This window comes from Spermophilus citellus (assembly GCF_964194105.1).
Source record: "Spermophilus citellus genome assembly, chromosome: 18".
NCBI lineage: Eukaryota > Metazoa > Chordata > Mammalia > Rodentia > Sciuridae > Spermophilus > Spermophilus citellus.
The window spans coordinates 56,959,619-56,977,934 of record NC_138200.1 but is presented as its reverse complement, the minus strand read 5'-3'; the positions used below and the strand labels follow the sequence as shown (position 1 = coordinate 56,977,934).

The window sequence follows — 18,316 nt, the reverse complement described above, 5'->3', positions numbered from 1 at the left end:
GCCTGGATTTAAAACCTTGGGATAACAGGACAAGATGAGTTCAGAAAAGGGACTCTGAGGAAAATAACGCATGGTCAAGTGACTTATGGGAAGGGGCTTTAGGTTAGAACAACCAAGACGACCTCCCTCAGGAGGCAACCTCTGCACGGAGACATGAAGAGGAGATGGAGCCAGCCTGGAGAGACCCAGGAACAGAGTGTTCCTGGCAATGGGAACTGGAAACATAAAAGCCCTATGGTAGGAGCAAGTAATAAAAATTAATGAACAGGACTCATGAAATTTATTAAATTTGAGTTGTTGGACTCTTTGCTTTACAATTGATTCTGGTTTCTAAATGATAATGCCAGGAATTTATGGCATGCAAATAAAAGGAAGTACAAATTACACCAAGATATTTGATTTTAGAAAACCCCACGGAATTCAACACTACAGTCTAGTCTGATTACAACAGAATCCCGAAGAGATAAGCACTGTTTCATTTTTTTTTTCCTGAGATCAAACCGCAGCCAGCAAAGATTTTGTGGGGAATTATAAACTGGAGAGCAGCTGGCACATGTGGAAACTTTAATATTAATTGAGGCTTTGAGAGAAAACAAAAAAAAAAAAAACAAAAACAAAAGATGCTGTGGAAGGCAGGATTCAAGGAAATCCCAAAGCATTTTGTCTTATTTTATTCTATATCCATGTATCTTCTTCCTCATTCCATAAGGAATGAAAGACAGTGGGAAAAGGTTTAGGAAGCAGGTTGAGATATTAAGGGGAATGTTTTTAAATCTTTTCAAGTTCCCAAATAAGCAATGTTTGAAATTGGATCAGAATTATTTGTTTTTTTCATAATCAATTCACATATCCGTAAGAGAATATGGAGAAAGTTCTTTAAGAAATTCTTTACAACACATTTCAATATTGAAGTTGTGCATTTACTATGACTGTATTAAATTATGTAATATACTATTATATATTGCTTTGCTGGTTTAGAATTAATTCAGACGTGATGAGTTGGGCAGCTCTGTCATCCTGCAAGCTAAGCAATTACTTCAGTCGATGTACTCCCTTCCACTGTACTTAGATCCAGAGCAATCAGGCCACCATTCAAAGCCAGAAATATTTATTCTGAGCTCTTTCCCCTCTACTATGAGAGACTTAGCCACAATTACTCTATATCTTAACATGTTATCCTATATGACAATGCTCTCCAGATGAGACTTCCAAATCACTTTTTGTTGGTAGTCTTCCTTCCAACATGCCCAGCCTCCAAACTTTAAAAAAAAAAATCGAATATGAAAATGGCAGATACAACTTTTCAAGAAGTGAAAAAAAAAATGAGTCATGATTTTACATTAGCGCCATGACAGGATGCAAACGTGGCAATAATTCTTTCAAGGTTTCAGCAAAGGGAAATGGCGTTTTCTACTACAGTGAGTGCCTCTGTGTGCGAAGGTCAGGGCCAGTGTGTTAAGCCCCCTCATCCTCTTTCTGCCTTTACTTTGAAACTCAACAGAGGAATAGCAACATGGCAGACCCAGATCTGATCAGGTCTTGGTGGATTTCACATGCCGTGTCCCTGGAAAATGTTCTACATTCGTTATTTGGTTACAAGTCATTATTATATGGTATCTTCTCAATCTGAAATTCATCCCTCAAAACAGAAGGATCACTTCTGAAGTCCCAATCAGTTTAAAACTAACATTGATGGTATAGCTTTTTTGAATTTTTATTTTTATTTGTCTCTATTCCTTATAGATTCAGAAACTCATTTATTTATTTAAATTAGGTATATATGACAGAAGTACGCATTTTGATTCATTGTAAACAATTGCATCACAATTTTTCATTTCTCTGGTTGTATACGATGTAGCATCAAACTCTTTGTGCAGTCATACTTGTACCTAGGGTAATGATGTCTCATTCCACCATCTTTCCTACTCTCACTGCCCTACCCTCCCTCCCCTTTGCTCAATTTTTCCATGTTCCTCCATTTTGTTCCTCCATTTTTCCATGCCTCCCCCCTCCCCCTTATAGACCAGCATCAACTTATCAGAGAGAACATTCAGCCTTTGGTTTTTTGGGATTGGCTTACTTCCCTTAGCACAATATTCTCCAACTCCACTTCAGCTAAAAATTTGATGAGGGAAGGTTTTGTTTTTGTTGTTTTTAGAAGAATTCCAATCAGTAAATGCAAACCAATTATGGAATTAGGAACTGAAACTTCAATGATCTAAGTAATGATCCTCACTGTAACATTAACAAAACAAAACATAACAGACATTTTGTGTCTCTTGATGTGATACAATAGGAAGTAGCACATCACTTATGAAAGATTCTTACCAAAAAAAAAAAAAAAAAAATTAAACAGTTATCTAACCAAGGCTCTATACCTGGCCACCAGTATATAGGCAACAGGGGTCAAAAGATTGCAAGCAATCGATTGAGGATCAACTAGCAAACCTGACCTGCATCCCAATTTAAACAAATCAACTTAAAAAAAATTATGACTCAATTGGTGAAACCTAAATACTAATGGAATATTTGATGTTATTAAGGAATTATGGTCATTTTTTAGGTATAATTTTGGTATTGTGGTTAACTTTTAAAAAGTTCCTTATGATTTTGAGACAAATAATGAAGTATTTACAATTGAAAAAAATCTGATGTATGGGTTCCAAACCCTTTGAGGATAAGAGCAGGGTGGACAAAGCCAGACTGATTGTGCACAGATAGTGGGAAGGGTTGGGTCCACCACACTATACTCTCAACTTTTACATATCAGTGAAATCTTTCAGAATAAAAATATTTTAAGTGCTTTATAGTGACTTCCTCCCCCACTCTGAATGACCCCTAACTCTTCATGATCTCACCTTTTGCAACCTTATCCTCTGCCTCTTCCTGGAGGCTTCCTCTGCTTCAGCCCCATTGGTCATTTTGCACCCCCCTGAGCCTGTAGCCAAGCATGTTTCTGCCACAGGGCCTTTGTACTTGCTGTTCCCTCTCCCAGAGAGCTCTTTCCTCAGATGTTTGCATGGCTTAAGTTAGTTTTTCTGCCCAGATGCTACTCCAACAGAGAAGTCTTCCCTGACCCTCCTATTTCAGGGAAAGAGCTTTATTTATCATACTCTTCATTTTATCAAAGAGTATCATTTATCATGTCACTAACTGACATTTAATTATATATTTATCAACTCACTAGGTAACATAAGCTCTATGAGGGCCAACTATTGGATGGTAGCTCAAATAATGCACACAGTGAGCCAAAGAACATTAGTCATCCATAATATCCTCTTTGGGGCACAAAACTATCAAGGGTTCTTTATAAAGAGAATTCCTCATTAGCCTGATTATCCAATTAATATTTATCAAGTCCAGAAAGCTAAAAAGTAGTGAGACGACTCATTGAGACATGAAAGAAAATGGAAACATCCTTCCTAGAGAAGACTTCTTAGATGTCTTTCTCCTGTTGCAATGACGGGAAAGTTAACTTTGAAAACATTTAGAGCACAAAAAGAAAATGAGTCCTTTCCTATACTTTGCTTTTATCATCTGTAGGCCGTCTTCCAAGTTGAAGAAGTTTCATTATATTTTATTGGGAATAACTTTTTGTTTACTTATCTCACTCAACAAATACTTACTGTGTATTTCCTATGCGTTGGGCACTGTGCTAGGCCCTGGGATTATAAGGAGATCCCAACAGAACCGGGGAGGGCTCATTCCACCCAGGAAGGAAACAGACTCCCTACCATTATTTTTGCCAACAAGAATTATTGGCTGTGGAAAATTTGATGACAACTACACTTTGATTTGAAATGCTGGCAACATAGTTTATGATTATTATACACCTAGAATACATAAAATATGTTAACATTTCTATTCTCCTCGGGACAAGGTTTTTATATTTCATAATAGCAAAGTAGGAAAACCATTTGGACAACAAATTAGACATTTTCTCTAAATTTAACTGAATAAGAAAATTGTGTCACTGGATATTCTCTTCAAAAACTGCTGCCATTTCCACGTGATAACATGTGTATAAACAAGATGCTTTTTTTAAGTTTGAGGAAGTACTGTTTTGCTTTCTGACAAAAGCTTAATATTTTTCATACCCTTTTTAATACTGAAGATTCAAATTTAAGAGGTCAAAAAATGCCAGTCTCTGGAATTTTTTAGTGTTATTATATGATAACATTGACTATTATATTTTAACAGTACATGATATATACTCTATATTAGACTAATAACAAATTCAATGTTTGTTGTTGTTGTTGTTGTTGTTGCTTTTTAAAGTCTGTGTGGGAAGAGACAAGGAAAGCCAAAGTGAATGTGCTGCACCTGTCATCTGGACTTTTGGCATTCTTAACAAGTTCCATCCCCAGAAAGTCAGATTAATAGATGGCAGGGGAAAAAATGTAAATTGCATTATCATCTTCAAGTGCTAATATACATGGGTACTGAAAATCCAATTGAAAGGGGACTGACTGGCTTATTAACTGTGGCATGCTGCAATTTACATATCTCACACTCCAGATGTGAGGAGGGCAAATGAGAATGGAGAGGCCGAAGACCAGCAGGGGATAAGGAGGAAAAATACATATGCACGTTGGCTATCAATGTGGCCAACTGAGGAAACAGTGACATTTCGTGAAATGACTGACTCTCTCCTAAAATAAATCTGGCTCTAGTTACTCTTTGGCTGCATTATGGAACAGCCTAGAAGACAGTGCCCCTAAACCTAGCTGGTCATTCCATGCACGCCTGCCTGTCAGCTTTCCAGCTGTGAGGGTGGATGGAGGTACTAAATTCACATCAACAGTCTGAGCCCCTGCAACAGGAGAGAACAACTCTGTCTTTAGAAAAATGAGTTCTGTAAACTATATTATTGCGTAGAGTCCAAGTCCAACACAAAAATCTCAATGGATCCAAAAGTGGATAGTTAAATGTCTCACAGGGAACCATAGTCTCGCTATGTCTTCTCATGCATGCACGTAGCCCACGATAACTTTTAAATAATTAGAAGAAAAAAACGCCTAACAACATTCAACTTGTTGATTTTTCTTAATTAGGGGTTTCCCAATACATGTGTGATATTGGATAAATTAAATGGTATAAGAGAATATGAAAGCTAGGAGTAAGATAAGTAGCAACCAAATGCAGCCAAGTGTATTAATACTCAATGAGAATGTTAGCATTCAATATTTATAAAGAACCAGTAAACCTAAAATATGTTTTAACTATTATCTACTGTATAGATAAATAGTAGAAGCAATAAAAAAATCTCTTTTCCTTTAGTTTCTGAAGATGGGAATTTTTAAATGTACACAAAGAAAACAGAAGAGTGTAGGAAACCCCGATGTACCCATCACTCAGATTCCACGATTATTAACATTCTGTTACTCTGATTTCACCCATACTCCCACTCACTCCCTCTATTATTATAATATAGCTTCCAGGGTAAAATCCACAGATTTTTTTTGAAAGAACAAATATCAAATATACAGATTTGACACAGAAATCATCGTGTAACTCACATGCCCAACACAGTACAGAACATTCCACCTTCTCGGCAACATGCAGGTGGAATACCACTTGCCCAACAGAAGACATATATTACCTAACATGAAAACCATTAAGAAAAGCTTTGTATTTCAAGCCACACAAAGGCTTTTACAACCAGCTTCCTGCAGAAGTGACCAGAGCAGGAAGCTGACACTAAACTAAACCCAGGCTCTCTTCTCTTCACAGATAGCATTCAGACAGAGCAAAAACAAACAAATATCAGTAATATATAGCAAAAAATCCTACATCTGGAGTCCTTTTTTCATTTATCTTAATAGCACCCCAAATAAAAATTATAGCTCCATAAACAAAATGCATGAAATAAATAGTAACACTACAAAGTAGTGAAGTAGCACCATTCACTACAGCTAGCACATGCTTGGCAGGCCACATGAAATTTTCTATCCCTCCTCTCCAGAAAAGTAGAAATAATCCTAGTAGCAGCAGGAATACTGGTAATGACATTAGCAATTTACAATAAGTATTAGTGGTGGAGAAGCAGAGGCTCAGAGCTAGTTCTGCCTGACTGTGCTGGGCTCCATTAATTTCCAAACACAATGGTGCCATACAGATAAGCACACATGCTGTTAACATTACATATAACCCGACATTTTGTTACACCTACTTAAGTCTTGTTTTCAGTCCTTGTTCCTTCAGTCATGCTGGTAAAACCCCTTTCCTCCTCCCCAAGAGGCTCCACTTAGACTCACAGGGAAGAAAACTTGGCCAACAATTCTGTGCTGTTGGAGAAGGGCTGAGGAGGAGGCCCATGCGCTCAGTCCTGCCTACCTGCTCCTTCCCTCCTAGGAGGAACTAGAGTTTCTGTGACTGGGGAAAGGCTGACCCCAGAAGAGAGTCTGATCATGAGCTGATTCCTGGCAGCTGGGGGTAGGGTTCTCCTCCTATTGAAAGCAGACCCTTTCTAGCCTGCCTATGGGGCAACAAGGGTAAGTAGACCAGGTCTCTGCTCTTAGCTGCAGGTTGTCTGTTTGTGTTTTGGTGGGAATATATGGTAGATCATCTTTTTACTGAGTATCAGTTATCTACTAGTTATTGGGGAGCAGAAAATACTCTCTTGGTCACATTCTTTGCCAAGTCGATACCGTGATTGACATTTGAGTCAAGTTAGAATCTGGAGAGGAAACCTATCACCAACTAGGGTCTCAAACTTTGTGAAGATGGAAATTTTTTAACATACACAAAAAAAAAACACAGAAGAGTGGAAGAAACCCCAATGTACCCATCACTCAGATTCCACAATTATTAGTGTTTTAATTAGGGGTTTCCCATGGCATGTGTGATGTTGTATAAATTGAATGGTATAAGAGAATATGAGAGATTGACAATGATTTATCATTCCCAGTGCTACTAGACACCTTCCTCTCACCATCACCACCATCAACAACAGTTCTATCTGTGCCACCATTGCCAACACCAACTCCACTGCGATGGTTTGGATGTGGCTTGTCCCCTGAGTTCATGTGGAGCATGGTCTGCCATACATCGGGAGAGTGTGGACCTTCAAGAGGCAGACCCTCCCTAAGCGCTGGCTTCCCATCTCATTATTCCATCTCTAGCTTCCACACATGCTCCCACCATAATGTCATCCACCATGAAGTAACTCAGCTAAGGAGGCTCTTACCAGAGCTAAAGCTATGCTGTTTAGAATTCAGTATCCAAAACTGTGAACTAAAGAAGCCTCTTTTCGTTATATGACCCACCCTCTGGTATTTGATTATAGTAACAAAAAAACAGACTAATGCAACTACCATCAATGACAAAAATACTACCACCAACACCGGCCACCACCAAACACTAAGATCTCTATACCAATGCCCACCAACACCAACACCAGTCCTACCAAGTCCACCAATAACACAAGCACTCACCTCCATGAGTGTTTGAAATTGAATTGTAAACTTCTAGTGACAATTCTGTTTTCTTGCCAGCATTGCTATTTACCTTGTTCTCCTCTGGAGTGAAGAGGATTCGGAATACAGATGGCACTCCCGGAGCTACCTTGTGGCTAATATCTTTGGGACTGACTACTTTAAAGTAAGGTGAACTTTCCTCAATAATTTTCACCATCCTTGGAATCTGAAGGGAAAAAAAAACACATGATGAAAGACATTGTGCATGTGAAAGACAAGAAAAGGCACAAAATCTGGAGTCAAGCTGAGACTGAAATTTCCCTCCACTACTTATGAGGCAGGTGACCTTGGTCAGGTCTGATTGATGACAGTACCTTCTTTATCCCAATACCTCACACAAAGCAGGCCTTGACATATTTCAACTTTAATTCTTATTAACATTACCATTACTTGTTTTTATTATTCTTGCAAGTCTGTGTTCACTTGATTATTTAAAGTGCTTCATCAGTTAAGACCTCACCCCACACAGAGGGAAGCTGGATCTCCCAGCACTGCAGAACAACTCCAGAGGAAACCACATTTACTGGGTTCCTTCTGTGGACCATCCAAGGGACATGACTAGCCACTCCATCCTCACAATAGCCTTTGCGCTTCCCCTTGGTTCCTGTTCTACAGAAGAAGCTTCACCAAGCAGCGGTGCTGGAGGGCAAGTCCTCGCCTGACTCCCTGTGGGACTGTCCCAAGGAAGGCACCGCTAGGAAGCAAGAGCAGAAAACACAGTGGTGCCCCCAGACAGGTGCAGCAGCTCCAAACAGCTGGCCTCTTCAGAGGCTTGCTCCTCCACTTGGTCAGCCTGGCCCAGGGCTACATCTCTACCTCAGCAGCCCACCAATAAAAGAAATGCAATCCTAGGAGAATGGGGTGGTCAAGGGTGAGAAGTCTGTACATACAAAAAAAAATCCAGGCAGGGAAGACAAGAAGAAATGCAGAAAGAACTCAGATGATAAGACCAGAGAGTGTGAAGACAAGGACAAGGTGTGCAGATCTGATAGGAGCAGAACAGGCTTTGCTAGTCATGGGAATGTGCAGTCACTGTGCTGTGCTGAGTGGTGCTGGATAAGCTCTCTGAGAGTGTATTCAGTGAGAGCATAATTACCTGTTAAAAATCAGAAAGGCAATCAACAGCAGCACTAGCAATAATAATTCCCATACTGGGTTAGTACCGACTATGTGACAACCACTTAGCCAAATGCATTCATTATCTCATTTCATATTCAAAGCACTCTATGGAAATGGGTACTGTTATCATCCCCATGGCCTGGAGAAGTGAGGGGATGTGCCCTTGGTCTCTAGCTAGAGAGTGCACAGCTGGAATGTGAACTCAGATTAGTCCAACTCTGGAGTCTGGGTGCTTATAACTGTATCTAAAATATAATCATTTGTGGTTTATAGAGTGCTCACAGCTTACTCTCACCCAGATGTGTATGAAACAGACAAAGAGATAATGTACAAACAGGTTCTGTTTTTTACACTCCCTGTCAATGAGAAAGCAAAGGGTAAATGGGGCACATTTCTCTGAGTCCTAAGTCTCTCCCAGCGGCTCCTTATAAGACCATGAACTGAAGGAGCAGAGAAACTGGCTAACATCAGCCACTCTGTACAAAGGTCCTGAGGTAGCCTGCCCAGCCTGGAGAAGGCTGCTTGTTGGCAGTTGGACTTTCCCTCTTTCTATGGGGCCTACATTGGCTGAACCTTACCAAGCAGTACTGGACTATCCACGAGAACTGAGTGCTGACAAAACTTAACCCAGTCCCTTCCCCTTATATATACCCTCCTGATAATCATTTCTTGTTTAGGGCCAAGGAGGATTGCCCAAAAGACCCTTTGAACTAGCTCCTCTCTGCCTTTAATAGCCTCAGAATAACTGACAGAGAATTTAAAAAGTAATAAAGGAAAAAGAGAAGTCAAAGTGAGAAACTGAATTGGTTGGAAGCCCTACATGAAAAGAAAATTCTCAGTGTCTATGTAATGAGCCTCTTCTTGAGGTCTAGGGACACAACCCCAAATACCTCAGATTCTTTTTCATCTCTTTGCCTACATTTAGTTTCTGTCCCATGAGCTTTTCTTGCTAACAATACTTGCAGCAAAGAACTAAATATACCATTTTCTTCCAAGTCTGACTTTGCTGTCGCTAAATCACCCTATTGATCTCTGAAAGGCATCGCTGATTCCTTTAATGAGCTACTGTACCGAATATAACTGCAAGTCTTCCCACTTGATTTGGATTCCTACATTGACTTATTTTCTCTTTTTTTCTTATTGCTCAAATGTTTTGGTCTTCATGTTCTTGGGCTCCTGTATGTGTTTCTACTTTGCACTTGAAGTTAACCACCTCTCAGATGCCTTCTTCCTGCTCTAATCCTGTTTCACATTTCACCATGCTTCATGCTGAACTTCCACTTTCTCCCTTCTTGCACTATTATCAGACATCAAGGAGATTCCCAGGCATTTCATACCTTTTCTTGCAATAAATCCCTAAGGTATCCTCCATCATAATCACACAGAGATGAGGCCTAGACAGCAAGAAAAGCCTTCCCAAATTACCTGTAGACAAAAATCTGAAGGCTATTTGAAATAGAAGGGAGAATACAAGAAATTTTTTAGAAGTATAAATCAAAGAATAAAAATGCATTAAGAATACAAATATAAGTGCTCGATAATTGCCATCCATATGTGTCTATGCATAGAGTCTATACATTGAACTGAGAAAATGGTGTTCTGTCATGCGGAGTACATAAACACTAACAATACCTGCTCTGTCTTAAATAAAAATTTAGCCCAACTGAGTTCTCAGATGTGAGAACTCCATGCCATTCACCAAATCAATCCTTTTTTCAACAAGTTAGTTCACACGCTGGGAGTTCACTATTTTTTTGGCATTGCACTGGGACTGAAAATACAGCAACACTTGAACAGACCTAGCCGTGTCTTCATTAAGTCTAAAGCCAAAGGGCACATTTTCCTAAGTCTATCCAATGAAAGAACTTATCTAAGATCCTACAGGATCCAAGTTTACTCAAACCTTATTCATATGTCTGGAGAAGTTCATGTACCCCAGCAAACATACTCACTTTGTCGTTGTTTCTCAGTACCAGTGGAACCTCATAGACTTCACAAGGAGTATAGTTCTGGAATACAATCTCTGATGGAAAGGGCTGGAATAATGTCTGATCCAAATCAACTCCTGAAAACTGCAATTGAAACAATAAATTATTCATATAGTCACATAGTGGCAAAAATTACTGGGAAAGTTAAGAAAGTACCAAATAGATCTTTGGATACGAAAACTAATAACATACTGAACACTAAAAAAGGGGGTAACCACTATAAACATTCATGGTTATAATTTGTGAGGTTATTGTTATCAACTTCTGTGATACAAAAGAAAGTAAGAAGAAAGATCCTCCTAAACTCAAGCAGCATTAAAAAAAAAATTTGGTTCTCAGTTAAAAAAAAAAAAAAAAAACAGGCTATTAAGAATTAGATTTCCATGTCCACTAGTGGCGAATGAGATCATTTGAACCAACAGCCCCATGAGAATAATCCGAAAAGTTATACCAACAAATATTTGTTTAGAGACACTGGAGAGCTAACAAGATAGTAAAGATTTACTGGTCATATTCTAGGAGAAAACAAATAAATAATGATTGGAGTAATAGGGAACATCTGGCTATGTTTTTCTTCCTGCATTAGAATGGGCAGTTGATATATGCACAGCACTTCAGAACATGTAGCAGGACTAGAGAGACAGAGATAAGAATTCTAAGGCTTGTCAAGGTAGAGACCCTGATAGTCTTTTCCTTCATTGAAATGCAACATAAAATAAGGGGGAACTATGGTCTCTCAGTCCTCAAACATGAATGAAGGAAGTGATTCTGGATTGCTGGTGCTTGTATCTGTCTAGAAGAAGCAAACATGTCCTCTCTGGAAGAAGAGAACATTATCACAGGGAGTAAATCATTTCCATAATATTCCAATTATGAAAGCTTCCATTTTTAAAAGAAATGTTTTACAGCTTCAAAAAAATGCAACTTATAAAATGACCAAAAATATGAGGAAGTAAGATGTCATTAAAGAATACCAGCAGAAATAAGAGACAACAGAAACAAGTTATGATTCATGATTATTCGCTACAAGAACATTTTTTTAAATGGCAGAGAATTTGACATGATAAAAAAGAATCAAATGTAAATTATACAACTTAAAGTCATAACAACTGAAATTAAGACTTTAATGTAAGTGTTTTATGAGGCCAGGGACAACTGAAGCAAGAAACACTAAAAGGGGAGATAGGTTAGAAGATTTTTCAGAACCAAGAAGACTGACTTAAATGATAGAAAATCCAGAAGATAAAGTAAAATATAGACTTAATGTAGCAAAAAAGCATGAAAGAGGTGTAACTGGAGTCCCAAAAAGAGATAATAAGGCAGAGCAATACTGATAAAATAATGATAGAGAATTTGCTGTGATTAAGAAAAAAGAGTCAGGATCCTTCTAAACTCAAGCAGCATTAAGAAAAAAGTGCATACCATTGAAAACACAGGCCAAAAATGTGCAAAAGAAACTAAAGGAAAAAACATTTTACTTTCAAGGACAAAAACAAACAACAACAACAACAAAACCCAACAAAATGTTGACTTTTCAACTTAATTAATACAAATCTTTTAAATTCTAAGGGACTGAGGGTGAAGCTCAGTGGTAGAGCGCTTCTTAGCATACATGAGATCCTGAATTTGATTTCTAGAACTGTAAAGCAAACAAACAAATAAGTAAATAAATCCTGGGGGGTGGGGGCAGGAAAGAAACCCTACAGACATATTATTGTCTACCCTGAAAAATTTCCTTCAAGAATGAAGTTCAAACAGGGACATTTTCACAGAGATAAAAATTGCAAACTATTGCAAAAACTTCTAAAGAAACTACCAAAATGTATTCTTTATGGAGAAGGAAATTTATCTTGGAACTTCAGAAACAGAGGAACAAAAGAAAAGTAATAAAAAGGTAAGAATGTGGTTAGTCTAAATGAATTCTGGTCATAAAAGACAATAATAATAACTTGCTTACTATTGAGACATGTGCACCAGCTGGGCACTACCCAACAGAACCAAATTGGACATATCCCTTTCTTTTCTATTCTATGTTGATTTTCATAGGTTATTTCCTTTTTTACCAAAACAACCAGTGAGAAGCCAAATTTGTAAAGTATTACATTGTCAGAGGGAATACAGCATGATCTAATGTTGACACTATGAATTGGCTCAAGTTAGGAGTTTGTGTAGTATCCAACAAGTTTTGGATATGTTTCCCTTAAAAATTTAAAATATCCCATGATGCCCTGTGAGTTCATGGTTACACTTTGGGGTACCTTTGTACACAGTTTGGAAACTTACATGTATTCATCAATCTTGATAATTTTGAAGAAGAATAGCAAAATTTACCAAAAGAAAGAAAAACTTGACATAATAAAAATAATAATGGAAATTAATGAAATAAAAATAACTATATTACAGAATCAACAAAGCAAAAAGTTGATCTTTGAAAAGCTAATAAAGTTGACAAAATACCTGGTGAATCTGATCAATAAAACAAAACAAAAGGCAAAAGAGAAAATTTAAAGAATGAAAATGGGAAAATTATTACAGCCGATCTCCATAAGAAGATTATATAAGTGGCTGGGCATAGTGGTGAATGCCTATAATCCCAGAGGCTATGAAGGCTAAGTAAGGTAGGAGGATTGTGAGTTCAAAGCCAGCCTCAGCAATAGCAAGGCACTAAGCAACTCAGTGAGACCTTGTCTCTAAATAAAATACAAAATAGGGCTGGGGATTTGGTCAAATGCCTGAGTTCTATCCCTGGTACAAAAAAAAATTATAAGTGGATATACTGTGAATAAAATGAAAAGTACAAATTCCTAGAAAAATACAATCAAAACTTATTGAAACTGACACAAGAAGTAGAAAACCCAAATAGTTCTATAACTCTTAGAGTAATCCAAACTATAAATAAAAAACATTTATAGAAAAAAATGCCAATCCTTGAGAACATACTTTATATACAGAGACATGAAAAATTGTGCCCTACATGTGTAATAAGAATTGTAATGTTTAAAAAAATAAACTACAAAAAAGAAAAAAAATGCCAATCCTAGATAGCTCTCTACAAGTAAATGCTATCAAATATTAAAGAAGAAACAACTCAAGTGGTTTAGAAACTTGCCAAAAGAAAAAAAAGTGAAAGTTCCCCAATTCAAATTATGTTAGTAACACCCTTAACATACCTGAGAAGGACAGAAAGATCAGTCTCAACTTATGAACAGATATAAATAAATAAATAACAAGGAAGAAAACATTAGCAAACTGAGACCATCAATACATACAAAGTTAACATATCTTGACCAAGTTGGGGTTAATTCCAGAAATTTAAAGCTTTTTTCAGTATTAGAAACCAATCAAGAAGATACAAAGTTGTAATTTTCTCTAAAATAAATTATTATTTAGAAAATTTAAAATTCACTATAAATAAACTATTAAGAGTTAATAAGTGATTTATCAAGGTCATTGTGATAAGATTCAACATAAAAAACTCAATTATATTTCTATGTACCAGCAATGAACATTTAGAAAATAAAATTTATAAACAGCACCATTTAAAATAGCATTCCAAACTGTAAAACACATAGAAATAAATCCAATAAAAGATGTGAGGGAATGACAAAATATTATTGAAATTAAAAAAACACCTACAAGAATACAGGAATATAATATGTTTCTGAATTAAGAGACTCAATTTATTCAAGATGTCCAATACTCCCCAAATTAACCCCAAAATTCAATGCTACCCAATAAAAGAAAGCCCCAGAAGAATTATTTCAGGGCTTTTGAAACCTGATTACAAAATTTATGTAGAAATGAAAAATATCAAAATATATAAGACACATTTAAAGAACAATAGAGAAGGATTTACTACATCAGGTAGAAGGACATTATAATTATGCTACTATAAATCATATACTATTTCTTATCACATTAATTAAGATAATAAGATGTTAGGACCAGATTGACTATAAAAGCAAATGTAATAGATTTAAAAGCTCATAAGTCTATTACTAAATATATGGTCACTTAATTAATGACAAAAACAACACTAAAAAGTAACAGGAAAGGGGATGTTCTCTTCAATAAGTGGTGTTAACTAGACAATCCCTATGAAAAAATTAACTCCTATTTCACACCATCCCAGGGTACCAAAGCACTGCATTTACCAAAGCACCCAAAAGGAAAAACAAAAACAAAATTGTTAAAGAAGATCTAGAAGAATACCCTCATGATCTTGGAGAATACAAAGTTTCCTCTAATGGGGCACAAAAAATAAAAAACATAAACTAAAAGACTGTTAAATTAAGTTATATTTAAATGTAAAACTTATGTTCATCAAAAGTTACCATGGAAAATAAAAGAAAGTCAAGAAGTGGGAGATTATTTATAATACATATATAGGATTAGTCTTCAGAACATATAAGGAAATTCCATGAATCAGTAATAAATGTACAAAAACCATAATTAAGAAATTTATAAAATATGATATCTAAATGGCTAAAAACATATGAAAAAATTCTCAATCTCATTTTAAAGAAACTGCAAATTAAACCACAATGTAACAGCACCACAGACCAAATAAAATGATTCAAAGTAAAGAGACTGATAGTACCAAGCTTTTTTTTTTTTATTGATTGTTCACAACATTACAAAGCTCTTGACATATTTCATACATTAGATTGAAGTGGGTTATGAACTCCCAATTTTTACCCCAAATGCAGATTGCAGAATCACATCCGTTACACATCCACAATTTTACATAACGCCCTATTAGTAACTGTTGTATTCTGCTACCTTTCCTATCCCCTACTATCCCCCCTCCCCTTCCCTCCCATCTTCCCTCTATACCCCATCTACTGTAATTCATTTCTCTCCTTGTTTATTTTCCCATTCCCCTCACAACCTCTTATATGTAATTTTGTATAGCAATGAGGGTCTCCCTTCATTTCCATGCAATTTCCCTTTTCTCTCCCTTTCCATCCCATCTCATGTCTCTGTTTAATGTTAATCTTTTCTTCCTGCTCTTCCTCCCTACTCTGTTCATAGTTGCTCTCATTATATCAAAGAAGACATTTGGTATTTGTTTTTTAGGGATTGGCTAGCTTCACTAAGCATAATCTGCTCTAGTGCCATCCATTTCCCTGCAAATTCCATGATTTTGTCATTTTTCGGTGCTGTGTAATACTCCATGATGTATAAATGCCACATTTTTTTTACCCATTCATCTATTGAAGGGCATCTAGGTTGGTTCCACAGTCTAGCTATTGTGAATTGTGCTGCTATGAACATCGATGTGGCAGTATCCCTGTAGTATGCTCTTTTAAGGTCTTCAGGAAATAGTCTGAGAAGGGGAATAGCTGGGTCAAATGGTGGTTCCATTCCCAGCTTTCCCAGGAATCTCCATACTGCTTTCCAAATTGGCCACACCAATTTGCAGTCCCACCAGCAATGTAAAAGTGTACCCTTTTCTCCACATCCTCGCCAGCACTTGTTGTTGTTTGACTTCATAGTGGCTGCCAATCTTACTGGAGTGAGATGGTATCTTAGGGTGGTTTTGATTTGCATTTCTCTGACTGCTAGCGATGGTGAGCATTTTTTCATGTACTTATTGATTGATTGTATGTCCTCCTCTGAGAAGTGTCTGTTCAGGTCCTTGGCCCATTTGTTGATTGGGTTATTTGTTATCTTATTGTCTAATTTTTTGAGTTCTTTGTATACTCTGGATATTAGGGCTCTATCTGAAGTGTGAGGAGTAAAAATTTGTTCCCAGGATGTAGGCTCCCTGTTTATCTCTCTTATTGTTTCTTTTGCTGAGAAAAAACTTTTTAGTTTGAGTAAGTCCCATTTGTTGATTCTTGTTATTAACTCTTGCGCTATGGGTGTCCTATTGAGGAATTTGGAGCCCGACCCCACAATCTGTAGATCGGAGCCAACTTTTTCTTCTATCAGATGCAGAGTCTCTGATTTGATATCAAGCTCCTTGATCCATTTTGAGTTAACTTTTGTGCATGGTGAGAGAAAGGGATTCAGTTTCATTTTGTTGCATATGGATTTCCAGTTTTCCCAACACCATTTGTTGAAGATGCTATCCTTCCTCCATTGCATGCTTTTAGTCCCTTTATCAAATATAAGATAGTTGTAACTTTGTGGATTAGTCTCTGTGTCCTCTATTCTATACCATTGGTCCACCAACCTGTTTTGGTACCAGTACCATGCTGTTTTTGTCACTATTGCTCTGTAATATAGTTTGAAATCTGGTATCGCTATACCGCCTGATTCACACTTCCTGCTTAGAATTGCTTTTACTATTCTGGGTCTTTTATTTTTCCATATGAATTTCATGATTGCTTTATCTATTTCTACAAGAAATGCTGTTGGGATTTTGAGTGGCATTGCATTAAACTTATAGAGAACTTTTGGTAATATCGCCATTTTAATAATGTTAGTTCTGCCTATCCATGAACAGGGTATATTTTTCCATCTTCTAAGATCTTCTTCTAATTCTCTCTTTAGGGTTCTGTAGTTTTCATTGTATAAATCTTTCACCTCTTTTGTTAGGTTGATTCCCAAGTATTTTATTTTTTTTTGAGGCTATTGTGAATGGAGTGTTTTTCCTCATTTCCGTTTCAGAAGTTTTGTCGCTGATATACAGAAATGCCTTTGATTTATGCATGTTGATTGTATATCCTGCCACTTTGCTGAATTCATTTATTAGTTCTAGTAGTTTCTTTGTAGACCCGTTTGGGTCTTCTAGGTATAGAATCATGTCATCCGCAAATAGTGATAACTTAAGTTCTTCTTTTCCTATTTTTATGCCTTTAATTTCTTTCGTCTGTCTAATTGCTCTGGCCAGTGTTTCGAGAACTATATTGAATAGAAGTGGTGATAGAGGGCATCCCAGTCTTGTTCCAGATTTTAGAGGGAATGCCTTCAATTTTTCTCCATTCAGAATGATGCTAGCCTGAGGCTTAGCATAGATAGCTTTTACAATGTCGAGGTAAGTTCCTGTTATCCCTAGTTTTTCTAATGTTGTGAACATAAAGGGATGCTGTACTTTGTCAAATGCTTTCTCTGCGTCTATCGAGATTATCATATGGTTCTTATCTTTAAGTCTATTGATGTGGTGAATAACATTTATTGATTTCCGTATATTGAACCATCCTTGCATCCCAGGGATGAATCCTACTTGATCATGGTGCACAATTTTTTTGATGTGTTTTTGTATTCGATTCACCAGAATTTTATTGAGGATTTTTGCATCTAGGTTCATTAGAGATATTGGTCTGTAGTTTTCTTTCTTTGAGGTGTCTTTGTCTGGTTTCGGAATCAGGGTGATGTTGGCCTCATAGAAAGAATTTGGAAGAGCTCCCTCTTTTTCTGTTTCCTGAAATAACTTGAAAAGTATTGGTATTAATTCTTCTTTAAAGGTTGTGTAAAACTCCGCTGTATACCCATCAGGTCCTGGGCTTTTCTTGGTTGGTAGTCTTTTGATTGCTTCTTCAATTTCATCCATTGATATTGGTCTGTTCAAATTGTGTGTACCCTCCTGACTCAGTCTGGGCAAATCATATGACTTAAGAAATTTATCGATGTCTTCACTCTCTTCTATTTTATTGGAATATAGGTTTTCAAAATAATTTCTAATTGTCTTCTGTATTTCTGTAGCATCTGTTGTGATATTGCCTTTTTCATCCCGTATGTTAGTAATTTGAGTTCTCTCTCTTCTTCTCTTCGTTAGCATGG

The 18,316-nt window shown here is 36.9% G+C and overlaps 1 protein-coding gene across 1 annotated transcript in view; it reads right to left on the bottom strand.

Annotated features, from left to right (window-relative positions):
• HYDIN (HYDIN axonemal central pair apparatus protein) overlaps positions 1-18,316 on the bottom strand; it is a gene marked incomplete at both ends in the record, with an annotated part of 332,822 nt that overhangs the window by 301,651 nt on the left and 12,855 nt on the right. Inside the window, 2 exons of the mRNA XM_081274731.1 lie at positions 7,510-7,644; positions 10,550-10,669. Of these exons, the coding sequence (XP_081130857.1) occupies positions 7,510-7,644; positions 10,550-10,669 (255 nt within the window). The remainder of the gene's footprint in view (positions 1-7,509; positions 7,645-10,549; positions 10,670-18,316) is intronic.